The 12,500-nt window shown below is 44.4% G+C and overlaps 2 protein-coding genes across 2 annotated transcripts in view; one reads left to right on the top strand and one right to left on the bottom strand.

The window, feature by feature from the left end:
• LOC132461917 (pleckstrin homology domain-containing family N member 1) overlaps positions 1-4,814 on the top strand; it is an 8,250-nt gene extending 3,436 nt beyond the window's left edge. The window contains exons 4-11 of the mRNA XM_060057418.1: positions 256-342; positions 596-683; positions 956-1,077; positions 1,471-1,617; positions 2,474-2,560; positions 3,195-3,270; positions 3,781-3,857; positions 4,211-4,814. Of these exons, the coding sequence (XP_059913401.1) occupies positions 256-342; positions 596-683; positions 956-1,077; positions 1,471-1,617; positions 2,474-2,560; positions 3,195-3,270; positions 3,781-3,857; positions 4,211-4,399 (873 nt within the window). The 3' untranslated portion in view covers positions 4,400-4,814. The remainder of the gene's footprint in view (positions 1-255; positions 343-595; positions 684-955; positions 1,078-1,470; positions 1,618-2,473; positions 2,561-3,194; positions 3,271-3,780; positions 3,858-4,210) is intronic.
• An 88-nt stretch (positions 4,815-4,902) lies between these two features.
• Positions 4,903-12,500, bottom strand: part of arhgef19 (Rho guanine nucleotide exchange factor (GEF) 19) — an 11,257-nt gene continuing 3,659 nt past the window's right edge. Inside the window, exons 2-16 of the mRNA XM_060057417.1 lie at positions 12,376-12,500; positions 11,705-12,193; positions 11,193-11,325; positions 10,990-11,093; positions 10,620-10,876; positions 10,221-10,381; positions 9,619-9,771; positions 8,886-9,015; positions 8,444-8,518; positions 8,211-8,300; positions 7,920-8,083; positions 7,324-7,482; positions 6,731-6,810; positions 6,537-6,641; positions 4,903-6,201 (exon numbers count right to left, since the gene is read on the bottom strand). The exon at positions 12,376-12,500 is cut by the window's right edge and continues 578 nt beyond it. Of these exons, the coding sequence (XP_059913400.1) occupies positions 6,047-6,201; positions 6,537-6,641; positions 6,731-6,810; positions 7,324-7,482; positions 7,920-8,083; positions 8,211-8,300; positions 8,444-8,518; positions 8,886-9,015; positions 9,619-9,771; positions 10,221-10,381; positions 10,620-10,876; positions 10,990-11,093; positions 11,193-11,325; positions 11,705-12,193; positions 12,376-12,500 (2,380 nt within the window). The 3' untranslated portion in view covers positions 4,903-6,046. The remainder of the gene's footprint in view (positions 6,202-6,536; positions 6,642-6,730; positions 6,811-7,323; positions 7,483-7,919; positions 8,084-8,210; positions 8,301-8,443; positions 8,519-8,885; positions 9,016-9,618; positions 9,772-10,220; positions 10,382-10,619; positions 10,877-10,989; positions 11,094-11,192; positions 11,326-11,704; positions 12,194-12,375) is intronic.

Here is a 12,500-nt window from a genome sequence, read left to right as displayed (position 1 = left end):
TACAAAAAAATAGAAGACATTAAATCAAGTGAAAATGTTTCTCCTTGGCTCAACTCATGGTCGGTTCATGGTCAGTTTACTTTACATTTGCCATCTCTTGAGGTGATGTAGGCCTTACCACCCATAGCGTTTTCTACATCATTCAAGGCCAATGTGTTTCTTCATGTTTTCAACGTTTTTTTTATGTTCAACTCTTGGTTTTACTTGAATTTGTGCCCAATCCTCTCTGCTTCTCATTTCCATTTTCTCCAATAGGAGAGGAGCGAACACTTCCTGGTGTTGTTCTCGTTTCACTTGTTGATCCTGTCAGTGGATCACTTCCAACGGGACTTCGTCTATGAGGTTTATATTTCTCTTTATCCCATTTAATACAGTAGTGTTTACCTATCAGAAATTATCATACATTCGAATAAATATACATTGTACTATAATCATTTCTGGCGGACAAAGGTGATGGCCCAATTGAGAGAAGACAAACCAAACAATATATATGAGTTGCCTGTCTATTTAGTAACCAGGAGAACTCAATATAGGCTTCTGTTCACGGTGGAAACCAACCAAACCAAACTGAATGTGTTCTCCCGTCCCCTTGCAGGGAATCCTTCCACTATCTGGCCTGACCTTCCGACCTCTCTCCTGGGATTCTGACACCTCACACTCATTGGATGGCTTTGAAGTCAGCAGTAAGTCCTCACTAGACCAACAACCTAAATACGAGATTATATCTAATTACACTTAGTTTTAGTTTGTTTCTAGTTTTTGTTTTATTGTTTGAGCTCTACTTGCGTGTTCTATTGTAGCCCTTTACAGCACAATCAGATCACTTGAATGGAAAGCGTCTTATAAATAAAAATTGTATTGTTCATTATGAACAACTGCAAATTCATGATGTATAATCCAACCATGGTTCAAGCCCATTCAAAACTTGCGTTGTGTTTTTCCTTTGTGCCTTCAGGTCCGATGGTTGACTCCAAGGTGTTCATCTGCCCCAGCGCTGTGGAGGTAGGAACCTGGATGGACCACCTAGAGTCCACGCCAAGACCTCTCCCCCCCGCCCAGGGCCCGCTGTCCTACCTGGTAACACCACATGTCACGAATAGTGGATTAAAATCGAATCATATTGTGATAATCGATTCATTGTTTGAGTCTATTGAAATAAAAAACATTTGCTGCTTATGCTTGCGGTTTGGTTCAGGAGATCATTGTAAAAGGAATTGTTTCATTTTCCTTGGTCACTTATTGTAGAGCATTCAAGGCATCACTTTTGAATTTGAACTATTATTGATGACGTTTAATAGACTGAAAAAAAAAAGATTGTTAGATGAATCTACTATAAATAAATCATTAGCTGCCTGCAGCCCAGGCCTCACAATACTCCCATATAAACCTTCTACCTCAACCCAACGCAGCCAGCAGGCTCTGTCCACAGGTGATGCAGCTACATTGTTCCTCTTCACGTCTTTCCTACAGTTGCCCTGTGATGAGCATTGGAAAAGAGAGAAGTTGAAGAAGTTCTTACTGCAAACGGTGATCCGCGGCTGGGAGGGAAGCCCCATCCAACGCATGGGGGAGCCAGCGTTCATATCCATCGTCCGCATCATGAACACACACAGACAGGTAACAACAGATGTCTATATTATGAATACATAGACAGGTAACAACAGATGTCTATATTATGAATACATAGACAGGTAACAACAGATGTCTATATTATGAATACATAGACAGGTAACAACAGATGTCTATATTATGAATACACAGACAGGTAACAACAGATGTCTATATTATGAATACATAGACAGGTAACAACAGATGTCTATATTATGAATACACATATACAGGTAACCACAGATGTCTATATTATGAATACATAGACAGGTAATAACAGATGTCTATATTATGAACACACAGAGAGGTAACAACAGATGTCTATATTATGAATACATACACAGGTAACAACAGATGTCTATATTATGAACACACAGACAGGTAACAACAGATGTCTACATTATGAATACATAGACACGTAACAACAGATGTCTATATTATGAACACACAGACAGGTAACAACAGATGTCTATATTATGAACACACAGACAGGTAACAATAAGTCTATATTATGAACACACACAGAAAGGTCACCGCACATTTCTATATTATGGATACTCAAAGATAGGTAACTATTCCTATCACATCGGATATCGCATGATAAATCCAAATCAAGTCAACATTTAGAGGTTTTTGAAGGGCCAAACCATAGCATTACATGATTTATATGACTATTTATACAGGTATTCGTAATCAATGTATTGAGAACCGCTTGGGTTCCAAGTGCATTGTCATTGAGGGGCTGTTGATAAATACAGGTGAATGGTTGGTTAAGAGACAGACCTAGGAAAAGACAAGCCAGACTTCTCCATGTGATTGCATGACTCAAGCTGACTCTGACTAAAGCGTCTCTTTGGCCTCGCAGGGCGTCGCTGAGAGGCTTATGGTTCTCTACCCACAAGACGTGCTGCTACTGTCGGTGGACAACAACAGGATCTCCATTACATATGAGGTAACATGGGATCAGCAGTCCTACTGTGTTCTAGCAGAACTTCTGGGGGGAGGCGGGACAGAGACTGGGCCGGAAATGAAAAATTGCAAGGGGCGGAGTTACACCTTGTTTCCTGTTACACTACGGATATTTGATACCGAATAGAAACTTTAAATTTGAAGGCATGTTTTATACAGTGGCCAGTCTGACACGGTGTTGATTTGAAACCTTTATAGACACTTTCTTACAGTTTACTACTACTGGCCAGGTTTACATTTGCAATTACACGCTTACAGATCCCCGCCTTGAGAACATGATCGGTCGAAACAAATATGAAGTGAGAGAAAGTGAAATGCCCTGTTTACCCAGATCTGAGCTGGTCTGCCTTTAGATATGAATCAAAAGTCTGATTTGCTAGACTACATATGAGCAAGTTTGAAAGGTACACTACAATACACAACAGTACTAAAATATACTTGCTATCATTTGATTTTGATTGTGTTTTCTGACCAGGACATTTACCAAAAGCCCAAAACAACCGTGTTCACCATCCAAAGACAAATGCCATCTGAAACAATTTCAGCCACTCAGACCTATTCATCAACAACCCAGAGATGTGTGCAGTAGACAACCCTGAACACGTCTCTCTCCACAGGGTAGGGTGGCCAGACGAACCGTCCAAGTGGTGGATCGCTCCGTCATCACCGGGCGCCTGGAGTTTGAGTTGAGAGGTAACCTCAACTGTGTTCTGAATCAGAAATAGATGAATCGCCATTTAAGTTTTCCAACATGCATTCTTCTGGTATGTTGTTTGGAATAATAGAGAAAGTCGAATACAGTTGAAAATAATACACAGAAACAAAACACAACTCAATAAGTATTGAGTAAGGATTCTGAAAGTAATACATACTTAATACAATTTACATTTTAAAATCGAAGATGCACGCAAACAGCTACAACACGGTCTGAACAACAACAGGTTGACCTCTTAAGTTCAGACATACTACCACAGACACACAGCTTTAGAACGTTTGCACAAGTTAGCCGACATGTCGGCCCTCCGAGAAACCTTCTCCGACAGCAGCCATCCACCGATCACAGGCCCGGCCCACCGGCCTGATGTGGCTTTGTGATTGGCTGGCTGGTTGGTTGGTGTTCGTTAGGGCAGTGTGCTAGCACCTGAAAAGGCAGAGCGAGGCGGAAGGCGTGAGATGAGATGATGATATGCTGTTGGTGTGCAGGGGACCTGGTGGAGCCGTTGCAGGTGTCGTGCACGTGTCTCCAGGACCTCAACACCTGGCTCTTCCACCTAAAACCGGTATGTCAGCGTTCCTAATACTTTGTTTGAAAGGCTGAATCGCTCGTCCATCTCACCAATGGAGCCAATCAATTTAGCAGTTAAACCTTAATTTATGTATTTTTTGCCAATGTCTGTTATTCTAAGTGTTTGATCATTTGAGAAGTGGGTAGACCTACCCCATCCTATGGTAAACTTACAATGTACATTACGTAAAAAAAATCCCATCCAACACTTGCCCCTGCATTCTTGAAATTATTTTATTGCTTCTGTTTTACTTTGTCAAGAATTGAATTGGTGAGCCTACCAGAGTTCATTACAACAGTACCCTTTATATCGTGAGTATCTATGATCTGCATTCTGATCCCACCCAGCCAAAGAAGGCCAGCCCAGAGTGGGGGACACACCACTACAAGGGCCCTCTTCCATCGCTGCCCAAGCTCCCGAGAAACGAGAAGAAATGTCAAGACGTGATGATCAAGACTGACCACCGCTGTCACCCAAGAGGAAACCCCGTGGACAACAGCATGCACAGCAGCCGCGTGTTCGAGCTGTCTCTGTAGAAAGAAGCTCACTCCAAACCCCGTTGGGTCAGTGGAGAAACTCTCAGGAACTCTGTTGTAACTTGTAAGGGACCTATTTCACCTAGCGGCCATATTGGTTAGTTGGGTAGTTATTTGGAGACCATGACAACTCAATGCGTTGTTTCTACTTCTGCATTCCATTTCCCCACCAGATTCCCCATTGAGTTGTCATGGTTTCCCCCCAAGATTCTAGAGTGAAGGTTTACGGGTAGCTAGTCAAGATGGCTGCTAGGTGAACGGTCCGTCTAACAAGGTGAAGAATGCCATTTTCTATATGAGGAGATACATTAAACTTACGACTTTTCTCATGTTTAGAGAAAGAGACAATAATCATATTCTATATTTCTATAAGTGTTTACACAAAATCTAGATGGAGCAATTTTTAGCCTTTAGTATTTCAGAACAAAAGTCTAAAATGAGTTTGTCATTTTTTTTTATCCATTGAATGTGTGTTCAAGGGACCAATCATACCAAACACAAAATAAAGAGAAAATACTTTTGTTTATTTCATCAAGATTTACAGTGTTTTGCAATAAAGTACAAAGACAGTGTATGATAAATGTAATTGTTATTGATTTTGTATTAAAATGTATGCTGATATAAATAACCATCAAAAAAGTTATGGAGGCAATTTTCTCTTCTTTATACATTTGGCGTAGTAGTAAGTAGGCTACATCTAAAGGATGTAAACTCCAGTTCTCCATAGATATGTACCAGCTATTGGAGTATAAATATACATGCTGCAAAAGCAAAAACATTAAATTAGAACAAACAGCTTATAGGTAGGGAATGGATTTATAAACATGTGCCGTTGGAATATAGCTTTCATACTAATCATGATTAGTGAAACGTTCAGAACAATACGTCCAAAAGCATCCAACTTGGGACCACCTGGGTTTAGAGAATTAACTTGGGTGAATCGCCAGGAATAATTTGCTCGGAGACTTGCAGGCCAGAGCGCTTCAGTGCTTTGTGTGGTCTAAAAATGATTGATTGAAGTAATCTAGGACGATCAGAATGATGGGATCACCCACAGTTGAGAATCTTTGCAGCATGTGAGGACACATTTGACTGATTCATGGGAGAGTGGTGCTTCCTGTTGCCATATTGCTGTGCGATATTACAAAAACAAATGCAGTGCAGATCACTTAAGTTAAAGTATTTTTTTTACCTTTATCCTTTTATTTTGGCCAATCTTAAAAATGGATTTTTTTTTCACACAGAATGCTCTGAATCTAATTTCTTTAAAACGAAATGCAATCATTGCCAGCATGAACAAAAGATATCGAAGAGCCTTCAACAGAAGGCTGGCTATAGTGTCTTGTAATATGTGGACTAGAGCAAGTCAAAAAACAGTGTCATAATTATTCTTGTATCGGAGTTCATTCACAGCCAGTGTGCAAGAAAAAAAAGTCGAATTAGAGCTACACAAATCACGAGAACCCAACTGCAAAGATAGAAAAAATATCTTGGCTTGGTTTTAGCACCCGCATTTGACATCAGGGTCTCCTATCTACAGTGTAGTAAAACAGCCATCCGACGACCGCCTGCTCCAGCGACTCCGAGGCCCGACAGCCGCCATCTTCCTCACCGTGGTGGCCCCCGGGCCGACACTCCGTCGTCCCCCTACTGACCCCCCTGCAGTTTCTGCGTGACACACTTGATGCGGATGTTCTCCCGGAGGTTGCGGAGGCGTGCGCTGCGGCTTGTGATTTCCTCCACGTACGTTTTGGGGAACCAGCCCCGTTCCCCGTCCGAGAGGCGGATGCCCTCCACCCAGCCTGGGGAGGAACCGGCAGCCCACACACCATGGGATGTTAGGCCTAGCACTCGGTTCTTTTTTTATGTTGAATTTTTAAAATTCGTTAGCCTCATAGCAAAGTTGCCTTGGGCAAATTTGAAGGTTCATCTTGTATTTAGCGTAAAAAATGCCTAAGTCAAATAACTTTTGACATATATATAAATTTTACATTTTATAAATTGCATACGATTGTAAACGTTACCCAAAAACAAATGTAAATTGAAAAAAAAACGTAAGAAGTTTAAAAATCCTAACTTTTGGTTAAATATGCATTTGTTTTATGGCACCATAAAGTCAACTGCTAATGCCTCTCACCGTCACTCGTGATGTTCTTGGCCTGGAGCACGTCGGCCTTCTCCAGAGTCAGCTCGTCATGCTCCTGGCCCTGGTAGCTCCTGATGCACTGAACCTGGGACAGATCTGCAGGGGCGGGAGAGACAGCCGGGGTGTTTATGGACATAGGGAGGGTTATATCCCGGGCCTATGATGACGATGAGACACCCACTGACCTTCATTCTCACAGGCCTGCTCGATGTCCTCCAGGGGATGGGATGGGAACATGGCTGTAATCCACCTCTGCTTCCCGCTCCTGGGGTCACATGAGAGCGACAAGAGAGAGCCACTGTGTTTAGATTCGGACAGGAACCGTGGTCAATAATGGCGATGCAAACTTGAAAACGATATAGCTATAACTGTAGCTACAGCTCAGGCCACTAGGGGCTGCTAATAGACACAACAATTATCTAGTTTGAAATGAACGAGCGTGTTTAATTATTGCGGCCATTTTGGAGGAATTGGTTTGGGTTCTTCCTCTCTGCACAGGTGAGCTTCGGGATTAAGACTGCAATGATGAATCACCTTCAGAGATGACCAATTCGCCACGTTAGGACCTTTGAGAAGCTCTCAAAACGTTTTTTTTCTCTCAAAACATCGTGTCACGATGAGTTGTTAAAGCTGTCGTATCAACAGCAGGGGTCAAAGAGAGGTTAATGCCCAATCCCAATTCCACCCCTTACCCCTTCCCCCTTGTTTTGAAGGGGGAAGGGGGGAGGGGGAAGGGGAAGGGGTAAGGGGTAGAAATGGGATTGGGACTAAAACTCACTCAGTGTGAGCCTTGAGCAGGATCTGGTGCTTGGGCTGCTGCCCCCCACACAGCTGCAGGTGGAAGATGAAGCCCGAGATGCCTTGCAGCTTCTGGCTGAGGTCCTTCACTTTCAGCTCTCCTATCTTGGCGTGCACAAACACCACAAACTTCCACGTGCTGCGGAGAGGGGAGCAGAGGACATGGGGGAGCTGTGACACGCAGTGAAACACCAGCAGCGTGTGTGTGACGAGGATCATGTTGAGTGGAGTCAGACCGGGTCCACGTAACTCTGTCACTGCATCCATCCTCTTTGTTACTCACTTGTTATTGCATCAAGTTATCATAGTTATTTTCTTAACAGGACAATGTGCCTCTTAACAAAATGAACCAATAAACGAATACATAAATTGATTAATAAAGAAGTACATGAATAAATACATTAAGTAATTCATTAAATATAATAAATAAAATGAAAATAATTGATGCATTAAGAAAACCCTGATGTATTTATAATAATACAAATAACAGTAATAACTCACTCAGTAATAACAAATAAATCTAACTGAACTTATCTAAACGCTACTCTCTCTCTCTATCTGTGTCTCTGTACTCACTCCTTCCGTCTGGAGAGCAGCAGACAGTCGTTGAAGAGGTGGAGGTACACAGGCTTGGTGGGCAGCTTCAGCTTGGAGCCGGAGATGCTCATGGTCTGGGTGTCCACCTCCAGCAGCTCCCCGTGCTTCACCAGCCAGCGGGACTGGGAGATGAGTGGGAAGATCTGGCCGGAGGGGCACAGCATGCCACGGTTAGGAGGGTGGAAGCCCCACTCATCAAGGCATGTCTGCACAGGCGGTGACGCGGAGGAGAAACCAAGACGATACTGCGAAAATCAAAACATTGCAAACCTTGCTCTCAAAATGGATTTTCTTGTTGAGGTGAATGAGTTCTTCCATCCGTTTCATCGACTGCACACTGCAATTGCACTCCTTTATGATCTTCGGAATAAGAAAAAAAAAGATTTTTGTAAATAACATAGCAGATAGTAAATATATACTATGGTATCCTTGTGTGTCCAGTGATGGCTAAAGCTTTCTTGAATGATGATTATGATCATTATCATGATTACGTCTGTGGCTACCTTTTTCAGCTCGTTGAAAGCTTTTGTGGCCGTGTCCTCGTCTCTAGAACCCGGAGTCGTCCTCTTTAAAATATTCTGTAAAAATATGTTGTACATAAAAAAAAAAAAAAAAAAATTGTTTTGTATTTATGTATAAAACTTTTAGAAAACAAAATTGAAATAAACAAATGCATATAAAAAATATATAATATACATTTATATATATGTTTTTTCTTTTTTGTTTTGTTTTAAATATATATATAATCTTTGACATTCCACCCATCTTGTTAATCATCAAGCCTTTACCTCCTAAGGAGAAAAGGGTTAAAAAAAATCCTGGACCTGAACCCAAAATGTTTAGCTAGTACAAGCACGGCCTGGATCAGATCTCAGCGTCACATAATGAGAGTCAAGTGCTGACTCGAAGGCAGCGCTGGAGGTTCACTCGCTGGCTGCTGCGTACCTCCACCAGCATCTTGAGCCGTGTGATCCTCTGGAAGGGCAGGATCAGGAAGGAGGTGAGGGGGAGTCTCTGGCACACCGAGTCCTCCTCCAAGCGGGCCAGGATTCCCGGGAAGCGAGCGTTATCCAGCCTGGGGGACGAAGCCAGAGAAGATTTTAATCTGAGACACGAGATGTTATGTATTGATTATAGATTGATTGATTATAGATTAAAGATAATTAGAGAATTTATAGAATCCATACTTGTGGTAATCTTGTTTCACTATTGGGGTACTCTGGTCATTTTTCATAAAACAATGACATAAACATGCACCACGTATAATCTGCATTTTTATGGTAATGATCTCTCTTATTTTTCCCTGGTGTACAAAAAGCGCTTCATAAATAAAACAGATTCAAAATTCGACACCTTCAACATCTTGTTGTTATGTCATGTGACAACACTTATCCTCCTCTGTAGATGAATGATGGACTCTATATTTACCAGCCTTTTAGGAGTATAATTAAATAGTGTCTGGGTGGCCTGTGATTGCTTTTGAAACCTGTCCTGGTAGACCCAATGATACTGTAAAAACACAAAACACACCCTCACTCCTTGCAAACAACTTGAGCGCGAGACAGACCTTCTCTGAGATAACATTGATATCGGCTTTATCTGCGGGAGTGTGTATGTATCCAGTGTCTTTATGAGCCACGACCGGGTGTTGTCACGGTGCACATGATGCCCAGCTTACAGCAGCCGCTGGTACGTCTGCTCCTGGTAGGCCTGGTTGGTGACGTAGGGGAGGTAGACCCTGCGCAGAGCCGGGCAGTGGTCGAAGACGATGTCACACACGTCGAAGCGCAGGATGTCCTGCTCCAGCCGGCGCTCCAGGGCCTGAAGGAACCTAGACACGGGAGGAAGAACACGGTACGGATATAGATCGCTCAGGATGCGTGGGAACCGCTGCTGGAGGAGGGGGTGGACTGGGGAAAGAACGGGCGCACCTTTGTTGGTAAAGGGTGTTTGTAGTACACGCATTTGAGAACAAGTAGAATATGTTTAAGGTGCTGTAGGTCAGATTAGAGAGTTGTAGAGAAGAAAAGAGCAGAAGAGAGCAAGAAAATAAACATTGCACCCTTCACCTCTACAGGTATTCTCAGCACGCATTTCACTAACTAATAGCTGACGGATGGCATTTGTAAAAAATAATAACCAAAATATAGTAATTCAATCTTATCGACAGCTCCTTCAATGGTCATGAAATGCTAAAATCCCAGGCATCCTCTGTGAATACGCAAAGCTGAGGGGGAGCCCGCAATGTCCTACACGTCGGCGCCACCTTGTTCACTTCACCTCTCACTGACATCTTTGACTTCTGGGAGCTTGGAGAAGAGCCACTGCTTGTCCTGGGCCCCCAGACACTCGGCCAGCTCCGGGGACATCATGAAGTGGTCCACCGCGATGCTCAGGCTGCGGATGTACGAGGCCTCCGACGTCACCAGCTCAAACTTGGCCTGGTTTCAAAATGAAGCAAAAGAGTATTGGGGTTTTTAATAAAGACTAAGTTCTTATGTTCAGGTTCTAGTTGTGAGAAAGGACGAATACACTGTTCCCTCCTGTGAATCCAAATTTGAAGTAATATCCAATCTACCTTTTAGGAATTAATGCATGAACATATTCTGGCCGTCCTTGGGCTACAATGCAATTGAATAAAACGAAACCTGGATTCATTCTTGAGCGTCCGTCGTTTACCTCTTGTAGTTTCCTCTCCTCGTTGCTGAAGTTGTCCAGCTGCCCGCTGGTGCGGACGTCGGGGATGTCCTGCCACAGGGCGAAGGCAGAGCCCCGCGACGAGCGAAAGGAGCTGGAGGGAGACAGGTTGGAGGGAGACGGGCAGCCGTCCGACCCCTCACCCTTCAGCCCCTCCTCGTCGGTGCCGGGCTCCTTCCCCTGCTGCCTCTGGATCTCCCGGTTGATGGCCACGTCGCTGTACTCCTGGTACAGAATCGCTGGAGGGTCGAGGGATGACGACAAACAGACAAGGAAAAGCGTTGGTCAGGAACTGAAGATTAGGACGCTGGAAGGGAGTTTTTGGACTTGAGTGTAATCACTTGAAACGTACAGCTCGGCAGAAACCGCGACAAGCGCTTTGAGCTGGCCACCGTAGAGGTTGTGCTGAAGTCCTCCTCGATGGATTTCTTTCGCATCCTGTTGGGAATAGTTGTGCTGGAGGGGAAAATACAAAATCAGAAGAACCGTTTGAAAATATCCACGCCATGATTTTTTACGATTTGTGTTTCGACAGATTTGCCCACATGACCCTACCCGAGCTTTGTACTCCATCGCTGCAGCAGCATGCTGGTGTCGACGTTGGCCTGGGACGGTGGGGGGCCCACAGGGCTCTGTGGAGCACTGTCGCTGGAGCCTCCAGGGCAACGCTGCCTTACGGTACACTTAGCTGGGAACAGGCCGACAGACAGGGTGAGGGCGGCCGGGCAAGTGGCAAAAGGTTTCTATCGACTCCCACCTCATTCTCTAAAAGCTTTTAAGCGATTTTCCCTTCTCCTTGCACCATTACCACGCTATCAAAATGACTTTGATAGCGACTGACATAGCTGAATTAAAAGAGCAACGGAAAACATTACTTATAACGGAGGGACAGCGTCAATCCCTGCCCAGGTACAGTCCGTTTTGGATTAATGAAAATGACACAGTAATACTAAATGAGTGAGTTGAATGATAATGGGTTACTTGGCAAGTGTTGTACCTGCATTCTGGGGTTTTAGAGTTATGTCACTTAATTTGACTTCCTGCCCTGCCTCCCAACAGCTACTTACAGTCGGGTTGGGGGATGAGGCAGCTGGAGCTCTGTCTGTCCCTGGAGGCAACCCGAGCAGACAGTGATTTCCCCAGCTTCAGGGCGAAAGAGTTCTTCCTCTGGGACAGCTGAAGTCTGGAGATCAGCTCCGACGCTGAGAAGCGCCGGTGCTCGTGATCCACCTGACGTGACTGTGGTAAAGAGTTCCGCCCTGTGGAGTTCAAAGGGTCCGCCGGCCCACAGCTCTCCAGAGACCCCGGCTCTAAGTCCTCTGTGATGTGAAGGGGCTCTTCCAGCATATCGAACGCGTCCGAGCCATCGGAGTGGCAGAGGTCCACTGCAGCCTCGAGCAGAGGAGGGCAGTTTCCCGTCTCCAGAGGAGAGCATTCACTCGGTTCCTCCTCTAGAAAGCTACTGAAGGCACCTGGGAAGAGGTAGTCCCCATCCACTGGACTGCCCAGAGGCTCATCGCTTGCGGTGTCTGGCGAATAAACCCGCATCTTTCGCCCTGGAAAAGAAGATAGCAATACATATGTTAAGTGTTGAGTTTATGCGTTAACTGTAAGTACCCTGATGCTAAAACCAAACAGCAGCGATATCGCCGCCTTGGGTGGTTCATATTTGTCATTCCTGTGAAAGCAGTGTATACATTTCTTCAGGGAATGGTTTGACCGATGCACAGAAACTCACGGATGCTCTTCTCCCTCAGGGAGCCCTGCGACAGCCGTCTCTGTGGTTGACTTGAGTCTGGGTTTTGACAGCCGGAGACCTCGGTGGCCGAGACGGGTGAGGAGGGTGAGGAGGTCAAACGACGC

This window comes from Gadus macrocephalus, chromosome 7, assembly GCF_031168955.1.
Source record: "Gadus macrocephalus chromosome 7, ASM3116895v1".
Classification (NCBI taxonomy): domain Eukaryota; kingdom Metazoa; phylum Chordata; class Actinopteri; order Gadiformes; family Gadidae; genus Gadus; species Gadus macrocephalus.
Note: the sequence above shows the minus strand (reverse complement) of the source record. Positions and strands in the feature narration are given on the sequence as shown.